Source organism: Rattus norvegicus, chromosome 16, assembly GCF_021556685.1.
Source record: "Rattus norvegicus strain SHRSP/BbbUtx chromosome 16, alternate assembly SHRSP_T2T, whole genome shotgun sequence".
NCBI lineage: Eukaryota > Metazoa > Chordata > Mammalia > Rodentia > Muridae > Rattus > Rattus norvegicus.
In genome coordinates, this window is record NC_141549.1 from 6,243,996 (window position 1) to 6,268,514 (window position 24,519).

Sequence of the window (24,519 nt, forward strand, 5' to 3'; positions counted from 1 at the left end):
GTGTTATTGTGCATACACACACACACACACACACACACACACACACACACACACACACACACACACACACAAACATGATTTTTAAAATTGTTTTACAACTAAGAAGCCAGTTCTGGGTATGGTGATAACATGCCTTTAACCTCAGAATTCAGGAGGCAGAGGCAGGCAGATCTCTGCTAGTTTCAGGTCAGCCTGGTCTACACAGGGAGCCCAGGACATTTTGACCTACACAAGGAGACCTTGTTTCAAAACAAAACGAAAATCTGAGAAACTAACCAACACTGGTTCGTTACTACTGACTAACCTCAGACTCATTGGCCTCCATAGATTTTCTGTTACTATTTCCACTTAATGTGCCAGATTTTGCTCTAAGATACAATATCCCATTTAGTTCTCAAGTCTCTTGGGCCTCCTTAACCTCCTCTGGGTCTTTGATCTCGGTCTCCTTCCTCCCTTTCTCCCTCCCCCTCTCTCCTTTCCTTTCCTTTCCTTTCCTTTCCTTTCCTTTCCTTTCCTTTCCTTTCCTTTCCTTTCCTTGTCCCTCCCTCCCCCCGTTTCTTAACATATATGACAGGACCTAGTTCAGACTCATGCAGACTCCCTGATTGTCACTTCAGTCTCTGTGAGCCCCTGTGGCACCCCCTTAGTTGATTCTGTGGGCTATGTTCTTGTGGTGTCCTCTACCCCTCTGGCTCCTACAACTCTTCCTCCTTGCCTTCTTGTTTCTTAGGTCTTGATTATCTTGAAGACAGATGATTTAGGAAATGGCCCCATGTGTTGACAAGACTGGTCTCTGTAAGATGCTCCAGTTGAGTAAAGGAGGACGTACTGTAGACATAGTTCACATGTTCTTTCAAACTGCCGGCCATTGCTGTGTGATAATAGTGCTTTCTTTTCTTCCCTGTAAAGGAAAACTTCCAAAAATAATGTTAAAAACTGTGACTCCAGAGCCAAACCCGTTGCTGCTGTAGTTTCCAGAAAGGAAGAACCAAATCATGAAATGATTCCCTACCAGCCACGCTCTTCTGAGGGCTCCGCTGTACATGCCACGGTATGCTTCCTGCGGAAATGGTAATGCTTCCTGTGGAAATGGTAATGCTTCCTGTGGAAGTGCTTTAGGAACTGTGTGAAAAACAGGCCACAGCTCACTCACAGAGAGACAGCTCACTCTGTCTATGATAGGCTGCCAAACTGTTCTCAAAGGCAGTACAATAGCTTTTTGGACTTTTTAAGATAAAATTTACATAACCACTATTTTAAAATATTTTATTCATTTGTCTGCATGTGTGTCTATGAGTGTATTCCCACATGTGTGGGAGTGTGTGTTTGCAGAGGCCAGAAGAGAGCATTGGGTTCTTCAGAGCTGAAGTAAAAGCTTTGGATGCCTGGCGTGGTACGTGAGTGTTGGAATCCAGACTTTGGTTTTCAGGACGATTAATGGCACAGTGAGTGTTCTTAGCTGCTAGGCCATCTCTCCAGCCCCCAAGCCCACATGATGCGGACGTCATGTGTGTTTAGCACACTCACACATGATGCTGGCTCTCCTCATAGCCTGCTCTACCCTCCAAATACAAACACCAGTCTTCTGCGTTTTTCTTTGCTGAGTATTTCTTATAAATGGAGTCATATAACATGTGGCCTTTTAAGTCTGAGTTACTATGTTTTTAAGATTTGTCCATGCAGCATATACCAATACCTCAGTTCTTTTAGTTCTAACTGATACACCACATTGGTTTATCCATTCGTCTATTGATAAACGTTTGGATTCTTTTCACCTGTTGAGTCGTGCTGTGCACATTCAGGAGCCAGTGCTTGAGCGTGGTGTTCTGTTTTGTGAGCCGTCTGCCTGTGTAAAGGCTGGGTCAGTGCAGACGCCGTTTTTAACCCTGTGAGGCACTACAGTTTCCTACAGCAACTATACTATTCTGCATTCTGAATTCTGTATGTTCTCAACAAACATTATTTCCTGCATTATTGGTTTCGTTTTTTAGTAAATATAGTAATATCGTTCAGGAGGTCGTGGTGCACACCTTTAATCTCTCGGGAAGCAGAGACAGACAGAGGCAGGAGGCTAGCCTGATCTACAGAGTGATTTCCAGGACAGCCAGGGTTATCTGATTTGTTGTTGTGTTTTGGAAGCTGTCAGTCTTGACGAGATATATGATTGCAGGTTTTCTCCATTGTTTGGTTTCTTGTTTTACTCTTTTGATACACAAAAATTTTAATTTTCATGAATTTTAATTTGTTTGGTTTTGAAACAGAGTTTCTGTATGTAACCCTGGCTGTCCTAGAACCTGCTCTGTAGACCAGACTGGTCTCAAACTCAGAGATGGCTTGACTCTGTGTCTCTACTAGGATTAAAGGTATGCACCACAGCCCCTGGGTCCCTGTTCTTTTTTAAGAGTTTCGGGGTTTTGACTCTTACATTTATGGCTTTGATCCAGTTGGAATTAACTTTTTAAAACTGTGATGTTAGTTAGGCCTAGCCTAATTTAATTTTCTGTATGTAAATACACAGTTTTCTCAGCACAGTTTGTTGAAAAGACTATACAATGGATACCGCTGTCTCTCAAAATGCCCATGAGGCAGGCACTAGGCATTGAGACGGGTCTTGGGGTGAAACTACGCCTTTACAAGACAATTACTGGTCGCTTTTGAGAACTGGTCTGTCTTAAAAGCTAGCTTGACTGTCTTGTGGATATTTTCCTTTCTCTGTAAAATCTTGGGACACTTCAATGACTCTATCAATAACAGGGGAATGATCAACTTCCGCCCCTTACCTTGGGCCTCACATCTCCCAGAACTGTGAGCTAAATAAGGTTTAAATTAAATGATACAAATTACAGGGGCTAGCTAAGCATGGTGTGCGTGTCTTTAATCCAAGCACTGAGCAGGCTCAGATGGTGAATCTCTAAGTTCAAGGCCAGCCTGGTGTACATACAAGTACCAGGACAGCCAAGGTTATATGGAGAGACCCTGTCTCAAAAAGCCAACCAAAACCAAAACCAAACACAGATCCTGGCATTCAGTTACAGTAAAAGCAAAAGGACTACACAAATGGCCCTTATCCCTGTCAGTCATCATTTGGTCATGTGTGTGAGGGTGCATTTTGGCTTTCTATTCTATTCTATTCTGTTGGCCAGTATGTCTACCTTATTTCAGTGACACGTTGCTTTGATAAGTTTAGCTTTAGAGTGAGTTTTGACGTTAGGAAATATGGGTCCTCCTCAGACATTATTCTTGAGGATTGTTTTGGGATCTCAAGATTCCTTATTCATTCTAGGGTAAGAATCTGTTTCTGTGGAAACGTCATTGGGTTTTGACAGGTATTTACTGAATCTGAAGATAATTCCATTTTGTTAGGATATTAACAAATCTACAAACAGAAAGTATTTTCCCATTTCTTTATCTTTTCTTCCTTTCAGTAATATTTTTTAGACTTTGGTATCCAAGTCTTACCTTGGAGGTATTTTATTTTTGGTGTAATTATAATCAGAATTTTTTTTTTTTTGGATAATTTTTCAGACTTTTCACGATAGAGCGGGGAGCTGCTTTTGGGTGTTGATTTTTGTGTGTCAAGAGTTGGTTAGATTCATTAGTCCACTAGGTAGGAGCATGTATGTGTAATCTTTAGGGCTTTTACATTCAAAAATCTTGTTGGCTACAGACAGGTAATTTTATATCTTCCTTTAATCCAAACACTCATTTCTATCTTCTACCTAATCGCTCAGTCTATAGCATACACTGCCATGCTGAAGGCAAGTAATGAGAGGGCAGGAGCGACTCTGCTTATTCCTGACCTCAGGGAGAGCTTTCATAGTCACCGAGAAGGATTTCTGCTGTAGTTTCCCACACTTGGCCTTGCTATCTTAGAATAGTTTCCTCTAGTCCTAGTTTGTTTTTCCAACTCATGCAAGGGTACCGAATTTTGTCAGAGCATTTTTCTATAGCTTTTGAGATGATCATGTGCTTTTTTTCTTAATTCCGTTCATGTAGTATTTCGAATTTTATGGTAAACATTTATTTTAGACACTGGTCCCACTTGGTCACATCTTAACACACCTCTTCCCCCCAATGCTAGGGTTTTAACCCACACCCCTGTGCATGCTAGATAGGGGCTCTATCACAGAGCTGCATGCCCAGACCTTCACTTCAACAACTAAAGACATTTCTCTGAATTTGTTTGGTGTGGGGGGAGGCAGGGGGAGAACTTGCAGGAGTGGGTTTTCTCTTTCCACCCTGTGGGTTCCAGGTTATCAAAGTCAGGTCATAAAGCTTGGTAGCAAGAGCTCTTGCCCCCTGAGCCATTGCTACCCTCCATATTTTAACAACTGTTAAGCATATTGTCCAGTGTCCTTGATTATAGTCACAATGTTGTAATACAGCCATCATCGCCACTTTTATCATATGGGACTGATCATTAAGCAGTAAGGGTATCCTGGAACTTGGAAGCCCAGAAACTGTACAACTTTAAGGGAAAAGGTGACCTAGGAGAAGGGAAAGGTAACCTAGGAGAAGGGAAAGGTGACCTAGGAGAAGGGAAAGGTAACCTAGGAGAAGGGAAAGGTGACCTAGGAGAAGGGAAAGGTTGTCGCGCGCCCAACGTCTCACCAGCAGGAACGACGCGCAGACACCAGGATCCTTCTGCAGCAAAGCGTTTATTACATCTTGAAGAGGAGAGAGCGAGCCCCAGAATGGCGCTGCTTATATACACCCTAATGTGGCGTGTCCATGCCTGATTGGTTGCTTACCCATGATCTCATTAGGCACGCCCTGGAGTGGGCAAAGACCTGGCACGAAGGCACTCTTGCACATGCGCACACAGTTAACTTCCTGAAAGGAAGTCGGCTGGTGCGGCGGAGGCCAGCGCCATCTTGTAATGGCGAAACTATCTCGGCCTTCCACGTGGGGCGCAGTGGAAGCCAGCGCCATCTTGTGGTGGCGAATGTTATTGCGGCCCTCTACATCTCCCCCTTATTATTTTATTAATTAATAACAATAAGTTATTGTCTAGGCTGGTCTAGGTCCCTGCAGTTATGTCTATCTGCTGTGGCTCCTGTCTTAGGTCGTTTCTCTATGTCACAGCCTTATCGAAGGGTAACCCTATCGCCACCGGGCCCCGTGTACTGTGCCTGAGGAAAGTTGCCCGTCTCTGGATACCACAGTGCTGTGTGACAGTAACTGTTAATGACCTAGGGCGAACTCTAAAAAGAGGCCAGCCAGAAGATGAGTTAGTGGGGAAATCATGATCACCCTATCGTGTGCAATGAGGAAACCTCAGCAATGTGGAAGGGCTGATCAAAGAATCATTGAGTCTCTCTCATCCCAGTGCAATGGATCCACAGATCCATGGGGTGCAAGAGCAGAGAACTCAGATACCAACTAATTTTTGAAGATAGATAACCAAATTTTAGGGGAGGCCCCTTGTTCAATGGCCACAAGTGCTTGAGTGATAACAGCCTTGTCACGTTTCTGTTGAGATCTGAGTTTGCAAACCAAACATAGCATGAACACTAATCCACAGCATAGGGCTGCACCAAACAGAGCCACTCCCGATAAGTAGTGGGCACCTCATCTGGTTCACCTCAGCTGTTACCACCAAGGGCCGTAGTCAAGCTGCTCCTATAAGAAAATTTAGAATTCCCAATTGTTAGCAACTACTCCAGAAATTCACCCACTGTGCTTGTCTAACAATAGATTGGGAGAGGGTAACTCCAGACACTGTAGACACAATGGCTATAGCAGTAAATGGCTGCTACAATAGCAGCGAAAGTAACAAGGTCTTTCCCAGGACAGTTCAGGATCTCTGGAACAAGCAGCAGGCAATGGAACCATGTCTGAGATCTGCAGAACCAGGGCAGAGTTCCCCAGTCCACAGCAGCTTTACGCAGGTGGCATTCCTGTGAAGCTATAGACTGTAAGATGACAACACCAGTTAAGGCAGCAAGAGTCACCAGGGGAATGAGGGGGGCAGCAACGGCTGGAGTCCAGTCTTCTCCAGAAAGCAGCAGTGCACAGAGGGTCAAAGAGCAGGCCACAGTGGGGTGGGACACATGCAGCGGTAACACTGACTGCAGCAACGCCAAAATCTCTGTGATGACAAAAGATGAGGGGGAATCTTCTATCTTCCTCTCAGGGCAGAGGAATGACTCCAGGGACCCGAACCAGGAGAGCTCAATCTTTATGCAACCAGGATCAGCAAGTCTCACCAGCCACTCTGGCAGCTGGCATACTCTTGTAGCATCCTGTAGAAAAAACACAAACATTCCCTCTTCCCCATATAAAATATCTGGACAGGATCATGTCAATAAGTGGATCTCTCTATTTCACCTAGGCAGAAGTATGCCTAGTTGTAGGGTGCCATAAACTTTGGCATCCAAATTTTAAAATTGAAATAAAAGGAGCATTATTTAGCATACAGGGATAACTCCCCCTTTTTATTTATTAAGATATAAACTGTCTAGTATCATTGTCCTCCCTCGTTAAGGGGTCCAGGCAATCTAGTTTGAGTTCTTAAATGACTTCTAAAGGAACAGTATTTAGTATTCTTAACCACTAAGCCATCTCTCTAGCACCTCACAAACTTTATTTCCAATGAGGATAACAAAGACCTAAGTCCTCTGGTAAGGTGAGGTACTTAGCTAACTAACATATCCTTAGTAGCTTAAAATTAGTTTCAAATATTCTTTTTTGGAGAAGTGCAACAGCTACTCCCCAAATATTAAAGCTCATTTTGAGAGCAAAAGTTTGTAGTAAAAATTTCCATATACACTGAAAGATTTAAAGTTCTAACTTCTTACATTGAAGAAGCAACAAAATTATATAATATAAGGCTATTAGCCATTCCTTTGTAAAATTTTTAATGATATCACTTTATGGGCTCTCTAAAATTATAAGCAAGCTCATGAAATGAAAACTCACAATCAGTCCTCTAAATCTATCTTGAAATGGCAGTTGGAGTAAACAGACTGGCTGTAGTGCTCTCACAAGTTCCAGAACCTCATCAATCCTTCGTAAATCCTGTAACAATCTCTACCTGTTTGATTTTTTCTTAATTACAAATAAGTTTGAGTTAGTCAATGTAACACTGGCAATCCTTAATCACAATCTTTAAGTTCTCCTTGTACCACCAGAGCACAACCACAAGGTCACCTGAGTTCTGAGTACATGACTAGGCAGCTGTCCTTGGGGCAGTGGAATTAGCATTAAAATACAGATAGCTTCAGGGCAAACCACAACTTTGGAAAGCAAAACTCGACCTCCAACAAACTAGTACAAAGTTTGACTGCCAATTCCTATATATGAATGCACGATGAAGTAGTCTCTAGTACCTCAACAAAGAGATATTGTCCTAAATTCTTTTAGAAGCCTGGTTTCTAGAATAAGAATTCCATAAAAATATTATCTCAATTTAGATCTGTTTCCCTGGGTTGGCTCATGCCACATGTTGTCTAGAATGACTCTATCCAAATTACCAGCTTTATGTCAACTTTCTGTTACCAATATTATACCTTTTTAACCATATCCAATAACTTGAAAGCCAATAGTCCATAACCAAGGCAAGTAGAGCATATTTACACATTTAAAACAAATCAGAAACAAATTGAAGTGGCTACACATATCTTTAATATTTAGACCAAACACCATTTTTACCTTTTTAGCTATGATTTTAAGAGAAGCACCTTGTCACCTGTTGAGTCAAATAATAAGTCAGGGATTTCTCTAAGAGAAACAGCTCTCAGCTCTTGTACCAAAGAAGCTGAGAAGCTGCTGGCGCCTTTAAGATCAGCTAGTGCAGATGCTCAGCCGCTGGGCAGCTTCTCCAGCTGACTTATGTTCCTAGCTACAGGTGCAGGGCTCTAAAGGCCGATTGAAGCTGCTTTTTATTCATTTGTTCCTTTTTTGAAACGAGTTAAAACCAAATCAAGATGTGAATGATTGGCAGATAAAGTTTTTACCATTTTTTCTTTTGAACATGAAACATAAAACATTTAAACAACGAGAAACAAAAACCACAGACATAAACTGACAGACATGGGGACATCCTGGTGCACCAAGGACAGACAATAGACAAAGAGGGAAAAAACCAGATGGTGTTCACAGTGACTATCCACTCGAGTGGAGTCGATATGGACGATGGATTGTCTCAATTCCCGGACTAGTCCATCAACGTGTTGAAACCCAATTCCTGTAAGATACTGAGATATATTACAAGATATCTGAGCAGCACAACTGACATTCACAAATGGTATGGAAGTGAAACACAGTCCTGAGTATATCCACTCACAACCCAATTACATTAACTCCATCAAGCTGTGCATAGGCGTTGAGAATTGAGATATCTTTTTGTTTGATTCTCCTGAATAAATGTTTCAGGCGGTCTACCTCGATCAAATCTGATCAGTATGACTCTGTGAAGTTTCCAGAGCCTAATCACACCTTTTACAAGCACAAAGACAAAATTTTTCTCCCAAAATACTGTGTTCCTTTTATCTCCTTTTCTTTTTTTCTTTCGAGACCTTTTCTCCCTCCGACATACTTTCTTGTTGCTCTGCAAGGATCCTCTGACCTGTCCTAACGGTTGTAATGGCTTCCCACACAAAGAAAAAAATAAACAAAATTACCAGCCTTGTCCACAAAGGATCCATAACTTTCGGTTTCTTCACAGTGGCTCTTCACCTAGGCCCATATCTTTCTTCTTCATAGCAAGCTGCCTCATCTTCTAAATCCTCTTCCTCAGAGGGGCTAAGCTTGTCTGTTTCTGAACTATCAAGCCCCAAAGCCTCTAACTCCTTTACCGGATAAAGGCTTTTCCTTTTCGGGGCTTTCTCCTCCTTTTCCTGTTTCTCTCCCGGGGCGTCCTTTCCCCTATCTCTCGCTTCCTCGGATCTAAAGTCCTTGGAAGGGCCTTTTTTCTTTTTTTTTCTTTTTTTTTTTTCTTTTTTTTAGGAGCTGGGGACCGAACCCAGGGCCTTGCGCTTGCTAGGCAAGCACTCTACCACTGAGCTAAATCCCCAACCCCCAAGGGCCTTTTTTCTTATGTGCACCTTTTCTCTTTGAGCTCTTTAATCTTTCATCCCGCTCTGTTTCTGACATGCTGTATCAAGACCAAACATGCCTCTCAGAGCTTACCTCTTGATGCAGTTCTGGACCCTCTCCGCGAGCGGAGGCTCTCCTCGGCGCCGGCGATGGTGTGGCATTTGTTCCGGGTTTCGGCACCAAATGTCGCGCACCCAACGTCTCACCAGCAGGAATGATGCGTAGACACCAGGATCCTTCTGCAGCAAAGTGTTTATTACATCTTGAAGAGGAGAGAGCGAGCCCCAGAATGGCGCTGCTTATATACACCCTAATGTGGCGTGTCCATGCCTGATTGGTTGCTTACCCATGATCTCATTAGGCACGCCCTGGAGTGGGCAAAGACCTGGCACGAAGGCACTCTTGCACATGCTCACACAGTTAATTTCCTGAAAGGAAGTCGGCTGGTGCGGCGGAGGCCAGCGCCATCTTGTAATGGCGAAACTATCTCGGCCTTCCACGTGGGGCGCAGTGGAAGCCAGCGCCATCTTGTGGTGGCGAATGTTATTGCGGCCTTCTACAAAAGGTAACCTAGGAGAAGGGAAAGGTGACCTAGGAGAAGGGAAAGGTGACCTAGGAGAAGGGAAAGGTGACCTAGGAGAAGGGAAAGGTGACCTAGGAGAAGGGAAAGGTGACCTAGGAGAAGGGAAAGGTGACCTAGGAGAAGGGAAAGGTGACCTAGGAGAAGGGAAAGGTGACCTAGGAGAAGGGAAAGGTGACCTAGGAGAAGGGAAAGGTGACCTAGGAGAAGGGAAAGGTGACCTAGGAGAAGGGAAAGGTGACCTAGGAGAAGGGAAAGGTGACCTAGGAGAAGGGAAAGGTGACCTAGGAGAAGGGAAAGGTGACCTAGGAGAAGGGAAAGGTGACCTAGGAGAAGGAAGGGAAAGGTGACCTAGGAGAAGGAAGGGAAAGGTGACCTAGGAGAAGGAAGGGAAAGGTAACCTAGGAGAAGGGCATCCTGAGACGCAGGAGCTCAGGAACCACAGGTCTGAGAGGAAGCCTCCTTGGCAGAGGCAGTGCAGCTCCAGAGGAGGGCATCCCCAGCTGAGCTGAGGAGCTCAGGGGTCTAGGCCTACTCCTACTTGGCTTCTTCTCTTCATTGCTTCTCTTCTTCTTGGATTCTTCCAAAAAAAAAAAAAAACTCACAGCAGGCAGCAGATCTCGTCTGAGAGATTTATTGAAGGCTCCATGGTGTAGGAGGATGGATGTGGGGAGCAGACAGCAAGGAATCAAAGGGCAGGGTTAGATAGGATTTCTTAGGGAGCAGAGCTTCTCAGGGTAGGGATTTCCAGAGTGAGGATTGGTGAGATTTTGAGTCCTGAGCTTGGGTAGCCCAGAGATCGGTGAGTTTTCTTGTTTAGGGACTGGTGTTTGTTTTCCTGCTCTGGGATTGGTAGCTTGTTTTCACCCTTTCCCTATGCTTGGCCCATCGTTAGGGTGGGAAGTCCTTCCCAACTACAGCTGGCTTTGGCTAGGCACCATCTTTGTGGACCGCTGGGAAGGCTGGAGAGGTGGTGCTGCCTCTATGGTGTTGACCAAGGCTGAGGCTCAACAGAGGGTGTGGCCAACACGGCCTCCTCATGATAGCAGTAGGCTGAGGCATGACAACACGGACTCCTCATGATAGCAGTAGGCTGAGGCATGACAACATGGACTCCTCATGATAGCAGTAGACTGAGGCATGACAACACGGACTCCTCATGATAGCAGTAGGCTGAGGCATGACAACATGGACTCCTCATGATAGCAGTAGACTGAGGCATGACAACTTTTGCTGTGTGCCGCTTACGGACTATACCTATCCTGCAGCCTTTGTATATCTCTGAATTTTCCTCCTTTAGACATTTATATAAGTAGAATATTTACTCATTTGTTTTTGCTTGCTTATTTATTTGATTTTTCTGTATGTAGCCCTGTGCTCTGTAAAGTAGGTTGGCCTGAAACTCAGAGACCCCACTTCTGTTGACCAAGTGCTAGGACTGAAGAGTATTATCTTATGATATTATGTATATATTACATTGTATCCATTGATTTGCCATTGTTTCTTTTTCTTCTTCCTTTCCTTCCCTCCCCTTCCTTCCTTCCTTCTTTCCTTCTTTCCTTTCTTTCTTTTTTTTTTATTTTACTTTTGAAACAGGGTCTCTATTATTTAGATCTGACTGCCCTGTAACTGTATATAGACCAGGTTGTCCTTGAACTCATAGAGCTCTGCCTGCTTCTGCCTCCTGAGTCTTGGGATTAAAGGCATGTGCCCCCACACTCAGCTTCCCTGCTTTAATAAACAGGGTCTTGCTACATAGCCCTGGGTAGCTTGGAAGTCACAGTGTCCCCAGTCTGGCCCCAATCATGACAGTCCTACTTCAACACCCCATTCAAGGGCCAGGATTGCTGAGCTGTGCCACTATGTGCCCTGTTTTGAAAAACAGATACTGTTTGAGTTCCTGTTTTTATTTGTTTAGAGTGCATGCTAAAAGTAGAATTGCTGAGCTAAATGGTAATTCTATGCTGAGCTTTTTGAGGAAGATGCTGCTCCATTTTGGGTTTGCTTTTGTATATGGAATAAGGTTCTGTAATAACTTAAGAACGTCTTTTCACCCAGGGTGAAGATAAATGTCTGTCCCAAGAAAAACCAGTGGACATTGGTCCCTTGAAATCACCTGCTAGTCTCGAAGGCCACACTGGCAAACAAGACATGAACAGGACTGCAGAGTCGTGTGCCACAGTCAGTAGGATAAATATCGATATCTTACCTGCAGAAAGGAGGGACTCAGCAAAAGATGGCACAGTTGAGGAGGGCCGACCACAGCACGTGGATGCTTCTAATGAAGTAGACCGTCAATGCAGTATTTCTCAAGAGAAGGAGAGGCTACAGGGCAACAGCAAGTCTAGTGATCAGCCGGAAAATCTCCTTCCCAGATGGTCCTCTGGTGGTGGTGATGGGGAAGGGAATGAACTGGTGAAGCTGTTGTACTCCTCGGGTAAAGACCAAAAGCCACAGCAGGTGAGGATACATAGAAGGGACAGTTCCCAAGAGGAAGAAGAACTGTGGTCACAGAGGTGTAGTCATGGCGCTGCAGGGATGGTGCACTGGTTAAGAGCACCTGCTGCTCTTGCAGGGGACCCAGGTTCAGTTCCCAGCACCCCATGCTGGCATCCCACAGCTCCAGTTCCAGGATCCTCCATGGATGGGTACTAGGCGTGCATGTGGTACACATACACACATGCGGACAAAATACTCAGACCTATAGAATGAAATAAATAAATCTTAATTGTTTAATTATTAAAAAACCCAAAGATGTCGGCATTCACTGTGCAGATTTACAGTAGAATAGTATTTCTATCACCTATAAAAACAACGATAGCAATGAACTAACCAAACCATGCACAGTGACAGCCACTCCCCATTCGTCCTCATTCCCAGCCCATGACATTTGTCCATGGGGTTGTCAAGTCTAAGCATCTTGTGTAATTAGAATTCCAGCCTTTTATGTCTGGTTTCTTTTACTTCACATAGTGTTTTGTTTTCAGAGTTTATCCAGGGCGTTGCATGTACCAGTGTGCTTTTTATTGTCAGATGTGTTTCCCTTTATGTATTGCATGTAATGCTTTGAATTGTTTTTGTGTGTGTATGCATGTGTGGTGTCAGGGACTGAACTCGGGGCTTTGCACATGCTAGGCTAGGCAGGTTCGCTATCCCTGCTGTGAACATTTGTGTATGTGTTTCTTTTTAAAATTTTGTTTGTATGTTGTTTTTTTTTTAAACAATTTCTTTCTTTTTTTTAAAAGAATCAGATTCTAGATTTTAATATTTATTTATTTTTATTTATACAGTACACTAAGCTGTCTTCATGCACACCGGAATAGGGCATCGGATCCCATTACAGATGGTTGTGAGCCACCATGTGGTTGCTGGGAATTGAACTCAGGTCCTCTGGAAGAGCAGTCAGTGCTCTTAACCACTGAGCCATCTCTCCAGCCCTGTTTGTATGTTTTTATGTGTGTAGTTGTTCTCTTTGCGTTTGTGCACAGTGCCCAAAAAGGGAAGAAGAGGATGTTGGATCCTCTAGGATTGGAGTTAGATTTTAAAACTTCATTTATTTTGTGTAGATGTATGTGTGTTTGTGGAACGTGTGTGTATGTTCTGTGGCATGCAAGTGGAAATCAGGACAGCTGGTGAGAGTTGGCTCTCCTTTCACTGTATGGGTTCTGGGGATTGAGCTCAAGTTGTCAGGCTTGGTGGCAATTTGATCAGCTCTGTGTGTGTGTGTGTGTGTGTGTGTGTGTGTGTGTGAGTGTGTGTGTAGGTAGGTAGCACACACACCATGGGATGGGTATGAATGCCAAAGGGAAACTTTGCAGAGTTGGTCTGCTTTGATGGCGGAGCTTTTATCCGCTGAGACAGCCAGCTGTGTGTTTAATTAAATATTTTAAATGTTTCTGTGTAAGAATATTTTGTCTAAATGTATGTGTCTGTGTACCACTTCTGTGCCTGTCACCTGTGAAGACCAGAAGAGGGCATCAGACCCCCTAGAACTGGAATTATAGCTGGCTATGGGCTGTCATGTAGATGCTGGGAGTTGAACTTGGGACCTCTGGAAGAGCAGCCAGAGCTCTCAACCACTGAGCCGTCCCACGTCTCTAGTGGCCTCTCTGTGTTTAACTTTTTTCCAAAGCAGCTGTAGTCATCACTTCCTTCTGTCTCCAGCGTTTTTGTCAGGACTTGTTATTGTTCTCTTTTTTATTTTGTTAAATCTGTAATCACACCCAGTGCTTCGTGCATGCTAAGCAAGTGTTCTCCAGTGTTCCACATCCCCAGCCCTGCTGTCTAGCACCACAGCTATAACTGCGGCCTAAAGGCTCTGCCGCAGAATCGTAATGTGCTTTACTTTAGGTTTTATTTTTATTATTTTTAAATTATATGTGTATGTGCACGGATGTGTGCACGTGAGACCAGATGTCCTGTGAGGCCAAAGACGTCAGATCCCCTGGAGCAGGAGTTACAGGCTGTTGTGAGCTACCTGATGTGGATGCTGGGGACTGAATCCAGGTCTTCTGGGAGAACAGTGTGTGTCGTTGACCACTGCCATCTCTCAGACCCTCACTGTCATTTGACCTGTTCCTCGTCTACTCATGTATGAGGTCTTTTTATACACGCACTGGTCATTTGTGTACTTTCTTGGAGAAATAGTATGCGCAGAGTCGTTGGCAAATTTTTGAATGTTTATTTTTATTTTGTGTGTGTGTGTGTGTGTGTGTGTGTGTGTGTGTGTGTGTGTGTGTATCCCATATGCATCCCTGGTACCCATAGAAGCCAGAAGATGGTGTTGGAACCAGAGTTCCAGACAGTGTGAGCCCCATGTGGTTGCTTGAAACTAAACTTAGTCCTCCACTAGAGCAGAAAATCCTCTTAACCACTGCACCATCTCTCCAGCCCTTGTTGCCAATTTTTAAAATGATCTATTTATTCATATGAGGACTCTATCTGCAAGTACACCTGAAAGTCAGTAGAGGGCATGGGATCCCATCACAGATGGTTGTGAGCCACCGTGTGGTTGCTGGGAACTGAACTCGGGGCCTCTGGAAGAGCAGTCAGTGCTTTTTTTTTTTTTTTTTGGTTCTTTTTTTCGGAGCTGGGGACCGAACCCAGGGCCTTGCGCTTCCTAGGCAAGCGCTCTACCACTGAGCTAAATCCCCAACCCCCAGTCAGTGCTCTTAATGAGCCATCTCTACAGCCCCAAAAGGAGATATACATACATACATATATATACATGTATGTATGTATGTATATATATCCATCCTTGTGTTTCCTGGAACTTTCTCTGTAGACGAGACTGGCCTCAAACTCACAGAGATCTGCCTGCCTCTGCCTCCCGAGTGTTGGGATTAAAAACATGCGCCACCACTGCCCATTGTTGCCTATTTTAAATTGGTTTACCTTTTTTATTATCAAGTTGAAAGAGTTCTTTATTTTAGATACCACACCCTATGAGACACAAGATTTGACAATATTGTCTCCCATTCTGTTGGTTGTCTTTTTTCTTTTATTTATTTATTTATTTATTTAGTTAGTTAGTTTTGGTAATGGTGTCTAGGACATTAGGCGTGTTAGGCAAGTACTCTACATTGAGCTACACCCCAAACTTTAGTCTTACATTTTTTTTTGTTAAATTTATTTCTAAGCATTTTATTTATAAGAATTGTTTTTGTTTGAGGCAAGAGAGTAAAAACCAGAACATTAGGTTAATCAATGCCATCATTTCCTGTAAACATAAGCATTCATTTGAGAGAGGGCTTCCTTCTCACTTCTATTTTATAATTAAATTATTTCTTAAGTTTATGTGCTATCTGGGTGTTGCCTGTGCACTAGGTGGGTGCCTAGCGCCCATGGAGGCCATAAGAAGCCATTGGGTCTCCTGGACTAGAGTTACAGATGGCTGTGAGCCGCCATGTGGTTGCTGGGAATTGAACCCAGGTCCTCTGGAAGAGCAGCCAGTGCTCTTAGATGCTGAACTCTCTCTCTAGTCCTTCATTTTACAATTTCTAGTCCTTCATTTTACAATTTCAAAAGTCTGTGTGGAGAGTTTGGCATTTGAAGTTCTGAAGACCATTCTGTTGCTCTGTGTAGTTTGTATGTGTTTGTTTTCTTCCACTTTGTTGCTTCTAAGGATCAAGTTACTAGCGGGTGTATTCTAGAAGATCAGGACAGCATCCACCCAAGACTGCAGCCGCACAGCTCTGTATCTGAACCTTCTTTGTCCCGGCAGCGAAGGCAGAGAAAAAGGGAACAGACGAACCACGGTCGGGCAAAGAGCCAGGTCAGCAGTCTCTTCAGTGACTCATCGTGCTGCTTGGGAGGCAGACCTGGGAAGCCTGACTCTTGTTTAGAATGGTTAGCCGTAGGGCTGGGGATTTAGCTCAGTGGTAGAGCGCTTACCTAGGAAGCGCAAGGCCCTGGGTTCGGTCCCCAGCTCCGAAAAAATGAACCAAAAAAAAAAAAAAAAAAAGACCTAGAATGGTTAGCCGTTGCCAAAAAGTGTAAAGAGTGGATGGAGAAGCTGGGCCAGGGTAAGAGGCTTAGTAATGCTTTCAGCTGTCAGCGAGCTGGAGAGAGCAGGACTGAGTGGACTACTCGAAAGTTAAAGGGACAGGCTTTCATGCTCTGCTGCTAAGCTTTGCTTTTCTTTTTATATATTATTTTTTTTTTCTGTACAGTGCTGGAAAATGGACCCGGGGTCTTGTGTATGCTGCAGAAGCATTTTACTAGTGAGCTGCAAGCCTAGCCTTCAGTCCTTCCCTTATTAAAATGCCTTCCATCAGTACCCTTCCCTAAACCTATGAGGTAGCCATTCACCCTTGGCAACATCTCCATAGTGCAAACAGGCCTTGAAACTGCCTTTCCTGCCTCAGCTTCCAAGTGGCTGGGATTATAGCGTGACAACCAGGCTGGCTTTTAAAATGTTGATGTAGCCCAGTTGGTAGAGTGCTTGCCTGGCATGCATGAAGTCCTGGGTTCAGCTCCCTAGCACCAAGTAAACCAGGCATGGAGGCACAAATCTGTGATCCCAAAATTTAGGATATGTAAATATGAAAATCAGAAATTAATGTTCGTTCTTGCCTATATATAGTCAGATTATGGTAGCCTGAGGGACATGATATAAACATTTGAAGGACAAATCACCGGTGAATGCATAGGGGACTTGCCAGAGGGAGATTTTAGAGATGGCTGTCTATGGAACTGATAACCTCCTTCTCTTTATGTCACTGAAGCTCCAAGAATCACCCCCTCGTCTTGTGCCTTCTCACCCTGATATTGGGAAAGCAGATATCATAAGTACACAGCAAAGTGATGGAAACCAAAGTGGACCTGTGGCTAGGTCTGTGAATGGTTCAAGGTCTAGTTCGACAGCGTCATCAAAGGTTTGTGTGACTGTGTACTGGGTTTAAAAATACTTAAAATCTGTGTGTATCGTGGAGGTTGACATTAAAACATATCAGTCATACTTTACCGATTCTGGAAGAGACATATTCATACTTTCACAGCATTAGCTTTGATTGAAATGGACATAGTTTGCAGTTCCAAAGATGGTCACCTGCAGTGAATTCTGAATGTGAGAGAGGCAAAGCATCTCCTTGCTCTCCTATAACAGAGCATCTTCAGAAGCCAGTGTGGTCATTTCCTAATGGCTTACCCCTTATGTCTACTAAACACATCAGCGTGATTTCTGCTCCTTGAGAGACAGTGGAGGCCTTTAGCAGTGTTAGATGATACATCATGCATGGCTGCAGTAACGTGAGTGGGAACAGGAATAACTCCATGACTTTCTTCCAAAGGATCGGCCATTATCAGCCAGAGAGAGGAGACGACTAAAGCAGTCGCAGGAAGAGATGCTCCCCTCAGGTGAAGTTGATGCACTTATCTAGGTGGCTGTTGATAGCTGGTGAGAATCATTGGCTCTGGTTGTTTGCCATACAAACGTCAAAGCAGCAATAATCCACATAGAAAGAGGATTTGGAAGGGTTCTTAAAGTTTCTTAGATAAGCCTTATGAAATATCGTAGAGTGCTGACTCTTTACTATCTATCAGAGAAGGAGGATTAAAATGAGAGCCAGGGGATGGACAGATGCTCAACGTCTGTTAATAGTACTATTGCTCTTGCAGAGAACCAAGGTTTAGATCCCAGCACCTACATACACAGTGGCTCACAACCATCTGTAACTCCAGTTCCAGGGGATCTGACCCCTCTTCTTACCTCATACACCAGGCACACACGTGGTGCATACATATACATGAAGGCAGAACACTCCTACACAGAAAATAGAATTTCAAAAAATTAAAATCTAAAACAAACAAATAAATTTGAGGGAGAAAGCAGCACACAGAGAGAGACAGAGAGACAGACAGCAAGCAAACCAGAGGGCTTTGAACTTTGAAACCTCAGGCTGGAAATCAGGTGAGTGTTTAACTTGTTTTTCCATCTAGACCCTGCTTGTCAGGAGTCTACACTAGGCTAAGGAATGTAGTGTTTTTGTTTTGTTTTTGAGACAGGGTTTTGCTACATAAGTCGTGGCTAGCCTAGAACTTACTATGTACTCTAGGCTGCTCTTGAACTCAGAGATCCATCTGCTATTGCTTCCTAAGTGCTAGCATTAAAGGTATATGCCACCTGGCTCTATGGAAAATTGTATTTTAAAAGTTGTTTACTAATTGTTCTAATTGTTTTTTTTTAAGAGTATTTATTTTATGTATATGCATACATTGTTGCTGTCTTCAGACACACCAAAAGAGGGCATCAGATCCCAATACAGATGCTTATGAGCCACCATGTGGTTGCTGGGATTTGAACTCAGGACCTCTGGAAGAGCAGTCAGTGCTCTTAACCACTGAGCCATCTCTCCAGCCCCTCTAATTGTTTTTTAATTGTTACTTTATATGTATGAGAGTTGTTTTTTTTTTTCTTTTTTCTTTTTTTCGGAGCTGGGGACCGAACCCAGGGCCTTGCGCTCGCTAGGCAAGCGCTCTACCACTGAGCTAAATCCCCAACCCCATGTATGAGAGTTTTAACAGGCGCGTATGTAAGTCACGTTCATGTCTAGTGACTATAGAGGTCAGAAAAAAGCATTGGCTTACCTGAAACTGGAATTAGGGATGGTTGTGAGCTGCCGTGTCTGTGCTGGCAGCAGAACTCAGGTCTTCTGCAGGAGTGTCAAGTGCCGTCTCTCCAGCCCTCTGTGGGTCTTTCTTACTGTCATCATTCACAGTTGTGTTACCAGTGTCCCTACTGAAGGTGGCCGTATCTCCACCACTGTGCTGAATGTGTTAAGGGTAGTATTTCGTTTTGTACTTTTTGTCTCCCTCGAAGGTAGGCTGTTACCCTAAGGTTCCAGAGTGTTAAATAACTTGCCCGAGGTCCAGAGTTGGTAAACCCATGACTAAATTTGAGGTTAAGTGACAGATACCAGACTAATGATAAATATGTTTTTTGGGTTACTCTACCTTACTCTTCCTATGGTATCTTCTGTACTGTGTACAAAGTCCTCCTTAGTTCCGTCCAGCCTGCTACAAACAACTACTGGGGCGTTCATGTTTTTAGGCCCTGCAGTTCAGAGAACTCCAAGTTCAGTAGAGCCAGTGAAACCACAGGAAGAAGACCAACCCATCCCTGCCCAACGATTCTCTTCTGACTGCAACATCACTCAGGTGAATCCCACACTCCTGAGGGAAAAGGTAGGTGTGTCTATTTCTGGGAAACCTAATAGAATAAGCATCACAGACGTCAGCATCATCTACCCAGGGGCATTGCTGACCAAGTTACTCCTTTCTGGAGGCAGGGTCTCAGTAGCGAAGGCTGACCTGGAATTCACTATGTAGCTGAGGATGACCTCCAGACCCTCCTGCCTCCACCTTCTAGGTGTTGAGAATACAGGCTTACACTACCATACTCAGTTCATTTAAGGTAAAATCTTGCCCTGTAGCCCAGGATGACCTTGAACTCTTGATTCTGCTGTCTCACTGTCTCAGTGGCTTACTCAGTATTCTATTGCTATGAAGAGATACCATGGCCGTGGTAAGTCTTATGAAGGAAAGCATTTCATTGGGTAGCAGTGGCACACACTTTTAATCCCAGCATTCCAGAGACAGAGGCAGGAGGCACTGAGTTCAAGGCCAGCCTCGTCTACAGAGTGAGTTCCAGGGTAGCCAAGGCTACACAGAGAAACCCTGTCTCAAAAAAAAAAAAAAAACAAAAACGGATGAATGAATGACAGGATGCAGGCATTTAACTCAGGCTTGCTTACAGTTTCAGAGTCTTAGCTCACTGTTGAAATGGTGGGGAGGTGGGGAGCATGATGACATACAGGCAGGCGTGCTCGGAGGTCCTGAGAGTTCTACATCCAGATTCAGAGGCAGCAGGAAGAAAATGAGGCCCGAGGCTGGAACTCCAAAGCCCACTCCCAGAGACATGCTCCCCCACAAAGCCAGGCCTCCTCCAGCAAGGCCACGCCTCCTCATAATGCCACTCCTGGTGACTGAGCACTCAAATCTCTGAGCCTAAGGAGACCATTCTTATTCCAACCACTAAAGAAAGCCAATAGCCACCATGCATAGTTCTCTTTCATTATGATTAGGTACATAGGAGGGAAGGGGAAGGTTAAGGCCTTGCTTGCTGGGTAGGAGGTGGGAACAGCACATTGAGTCTCATTGCTTGGCATGGTGGCACACGCCTTTAATCCCAGCACTTGGGAGGCAGAGGCATTTGATAGTGAGTTTGAAGCCAACTTGATCTACAAATTGAGTTCTAGGACAGCCAGAGCTACAGGGAGAAACCCTGTGTTAAAAAACAAAACAAGGGGGCTGGAGAGATGGCTCAGCGGGTAAGAGCACTGCCTGCTCTTCCAGAGGTCCTGAGTTCAATTCTCAGCAACCACATGGTGGCTCACAACCATCTGTAATGGGATCTGATGCCCTCTTCTGGTGTGTCTGAGGACAGCTACAGTGTACGCATATACATAAAATAAATAAATTTAAAACAAACAAGGAAAGGAACTCAAAATTATTAAAAGGATTATACTTAACTCATTCAAGGAATACATCCTTAAAAAGTGTATGGGTGTTTTGCCTGCATGTATATCTATTCACTGCATGCATGCTTTGTGCCCATAGAGGACTCAAGATCCCCTGGAACTGGAGTTACCCATGTGGGTGCTGGGGAATGATAATCAATGCTTTTAGCTCCTAAACTAATGGCATAGATTTACCAGATGTTCTTGTTAACACTTGGATGTTTAGTCAGAATTCTTTCCTAAGGAGTTGTCTCTTATCTTTTTTTTGTTTTTATATTGGGCCTCACACACGGCAGGCATGGTAGCCAAGTGCACTGCCACTGAGGTTCTTGTAGTTCTAGTTTGAGACAGTCTTACAAAGCCACTGGTTGACCTTATGTTCACTATGTAGCCCATTCTAGACTTGAGCTTATGATCCTCTTACCTCAGTTTCTGAAGTAGCTGAGGTCCCAGGCTTCTCCTCCAGGCCAGGCTAAGAGCTTCCAATAGGCAGCACGTTGTCTGTTTTTCTGTATCAATAAACATCCCATGAGTCTAGCCAGATTTTTTAACTTGTTTGCTAATCATTAATCTTTAGTTTCCTGTTTGTGTCAAATTATTAAGGTTTTTGAGATAGTGTTTTCTCAAAAAAAATTTTTTTTGAGTGTTCTCAAATTCACTGTGCAGAGCCTTGGCCAGCCTGAAGCTTGCTGCAGTTCTTTGGCGTTAGTTTCTGAGCACTGGGGTTAGGTGTGAGCCACCACACCCGGCCGTGTTGTCTACAGTGTCATTCAGTTACTTCACTGTTTGACATCTGCACTTACTGAAGCTGTAAGGTTTATGCAAATTATACCAGTAACCCTGTAAAGAACTGTAGCACTCTTACAGAGGAGCAGGTGAAAACTGCCTGGTTGAGGTGGCGCTGTCACATTTAAAACGCCAGCAGTCCTTCTGGAGTAAGCCTCCTGCCTAAGAATGAACCACTAGAACAGCTTCTCTGCAAAGGAACTATCTTGATAACCGAGACTTCAGCCTGGTGTTCCTCAGTCTTAAATTGTGAACTTTGTGTGTGACATCATTTCAATAAATTAGCTTCAAGTTTTCTGCTAGTTTCTCCCTTTTAATTGTATGCAAGTAAATTGTATCTAATTATTACACTTAAAGGTTTTTGAGTATTACATTCTGGTCTTGTTCTTTCCCAACACAAATAGAAGAGACTGATCCATGGACTGTCTGAGGATGAGTTAAGTTCTTCCACAAGCTCAACTGATAAATCAGATGGGGATTCCAGGGAGGGGTAAGTTCTTGGTTTTCTGTCTCAGTTCTGTTTGAACTGAATCTAAAAAAGTCTATTATTACTTAGCTATTTATGTAATAGCTTTAGTAGATGCTAGAGCTTAAAATATATCTTCTGTGAGGGACTGGAGTGATGGCTCGTGGTTAAGAAGGGTGGCTTCTAAAGGATCTGGAGTCACTTCCCAGCACCCAAATGGTATCTACAACCATCAGTACCTCCAGTTCCAGGGATCCCACACCGTCTTCTGGCTTCCATAGGTACTGCCTGTGGCATACATACATACAGGCGAAATACCACAACACACCTATACACATAAAATAATTAAAAAAAAAACCTAAAAAGGATTTATTTTCCATAAACACAATATAGTTTCCATTCAGAATCCTTAGCCCATATTCTTGGACCTACACGTTTGTAGTCTCATCAGTGTTGGCTCTTACTTTAAGCTTCTCAATGCTCTCCCTCCCTTTCCTGGGGTCCTAAGTACACGTGTATTAGATGCTCTGTGGTGCTCTCATTGCTTTCCCACGTTTCTCTTTGCTCTGTTTCCTTGAGCTCACTTACCTGTTCTGTGTCTAGTCTGTTAGTCCTGCTGAACCCACAGTGTGTTCATTCCCAGTGTTCGAGGTGGGCCTGCTGTATGTCCGTTCTCCCTTAGCATGTTGATGCTTTCTCCTTTGTAGCCTATGAGGGATATTTATAATACCTTCTTTAATGTCCTCATCTACACTGTATCACATGTCAATTCTGGACTGTATAAACTCCATTTTTTTTTTGTTCACAAGAGTGGTCTCTCCTATTCTTTTTAGTTTGCAGTGGAGTGTACCTGGTGAATTTTAGCTTTCTGAGGCTGGTGTTTCTGTGTTTCTATGACTGTTTTTGACTTCTATAATAGTGTCTGTTTAAGTGACTTGGAGATGGCTATGTAGAAGTAGTATGCAAAGTTGGGTTGGCCCTCTCCTTTCCAGCTTTCCTCTTGCCTTCTGCTAGCAATGGCTGTCGGACATCAGCCCTGGCTTCTGCCTGACATTTTTGTTCTTTATTTTGAGATGCATATGGTCTGTCTTTAGGCTAAAAACTTTCTAGAATCATCTATCAATTGCATTCATCATTTCGTTCCTGTATTTTACAAGGAGTTTGTAATTGCCTGCTGGGCATTTGCAAGCAGAACCCCCTACAGGTCATTTCACGTTTAACTTTTATCATGAAGTCAGGTAAATACTAAGGAGGCTTTTCCCTCAGGAAAAGTCATACAAATGAAATGAGAGACTTGGTGCAGCTGATGACTCAGACTCTGAGGCTGGAAGCTAAAGAGAGCTGTGAAGATCTTCATGTACCAAACCCAGGGTCAGAGTTCAGACTTCATCGCAAGTATCGAGACACGCTGGTGCTCCACGGCAAGGCTGCGGAAGAGGGGGAGCCCCCCTGTGTGGAGTTACCTCCAGGTGAGTGGTTTGTGCTTTCCCAGGGGCAAAGCAGACACAGAGTGGACAGCAAGGCCCACACCTGCAAGTTGTTTGCACTTTTCATCTGGATGCTCCCCAAAAGGTGTATCCTGTAAGTCAAGAGGTATGTCCCCACACTTTCATGAAAATTCATGTCTTCCTGTTTTGGTTTTCTGAGGCAGTGTCTCATGTAGCTCAGGTGGATTTCAAACTTGCTCTGTAGCTGAGGACACCTTTGAATCCCTGATCCTCTGGCCTCACCCCGTCAGGTTCTGGAACTCTAGGCATTTGCTACCATTTGTGGATGTGCGCGTGTGGATACACGCATGCATGTGCAGTGCCCATGGAGACGAGAGGCACTGGATCTCTGGAGCTGGAGTTACAGACGGCTGTGAGCCACTTGACGTAGGTGCTAGGATAGAATCCAGGTCCTCTAGGAGAACAAGTATTCTTAATCACTGGGTCATTTCCACAGCCCTTGAAAATCTATTTTTAAAATAAATATAAATAATTCAATAAGCCTTATAACAATTCATAAAACTTTTTAACATACATTGAACTTTTTAATGTGAATTTTCATGTTAGACAATTAAATTAATTCATTATTAATTCTTTAAGTTAGTTTTTTTAGATCTTGGAGATGATAGTGTGAAGCTTAATGACTAAGTTTTTAGCTACTAAAATACTAGAGATGTGGCTCACTGGTAGAACACGTCACATAACGTGTGCAACTAATGTACACGGGCTTCAAAGAGGGTTCAGCAGTTTAGAGCACTTGCTGCTCATCCGGAGAATCTGTGTCTATAACTCCTGTTCCAGGGAACCTGAGGCTCTCTTATGGCCTCTGTGCATTGTAGATGTGGTGTAGAGACATACATGCAGGCAAGCACCTATACATATAAATTAGATATAGATATTTTTGAAAAAACTAAACTATATAAATGAACTAGGCAAGCTTGCTCATGCCTCTAATCCTGTACTTATCAGGGGAAGGCAGGAGGGCCTGCCTGGGTTATAGAATAAGACCCTGACTCACAGACAAAAATAAGAATAAAACAGACATGCCTGAAAGTGGACAGCAGGGGTTGGGGATTTAGCTCAGTGGTAGAGCGCTTGCCTAGCAAGCACAAAGCCCTGGGTTCGGTCCTCAGCTCCGAAAAA

The 24,519-nt window shown here is 43.8% G+C and overlaps 1 protein-coding gene across 3 annotated transcripts in view; it reads left to right on the top strand.

Moving 5' to 3' along the window:
* Positions 1-24,519, top strand: part of Nek4 (NIMA-related kinase 4) — a 42,045-nt gene that overhangs the window by 10,495 nt on the left and 7,031 nt on the right. For 2 of the 3 annotated variants that reach the window (XM_087588103.1, NM_001013134.2), the window contains 8 exon segments: positions 910-1,051; positions 11,678-12,079; positions 15,744-15,893; positions 16,846-16,995; positions 17,410-17,476; positions 19,170-19,303; positions 21,828-21,913; positions 23,156-23,358. In XM_087588103.1, coding sequence (XP_087444229.1) covers positions 910-1,051; positions 11,678-12,079; positions 15,744-15,893; positions 16,846-16,995; positions 17,410-17,476; positions 19,170-19,303; positions 21,828-21,913; positions 23,156-23,358 — 1,334 coding nt within the window. 3 annotated transcript variants of the gene reach the window in all.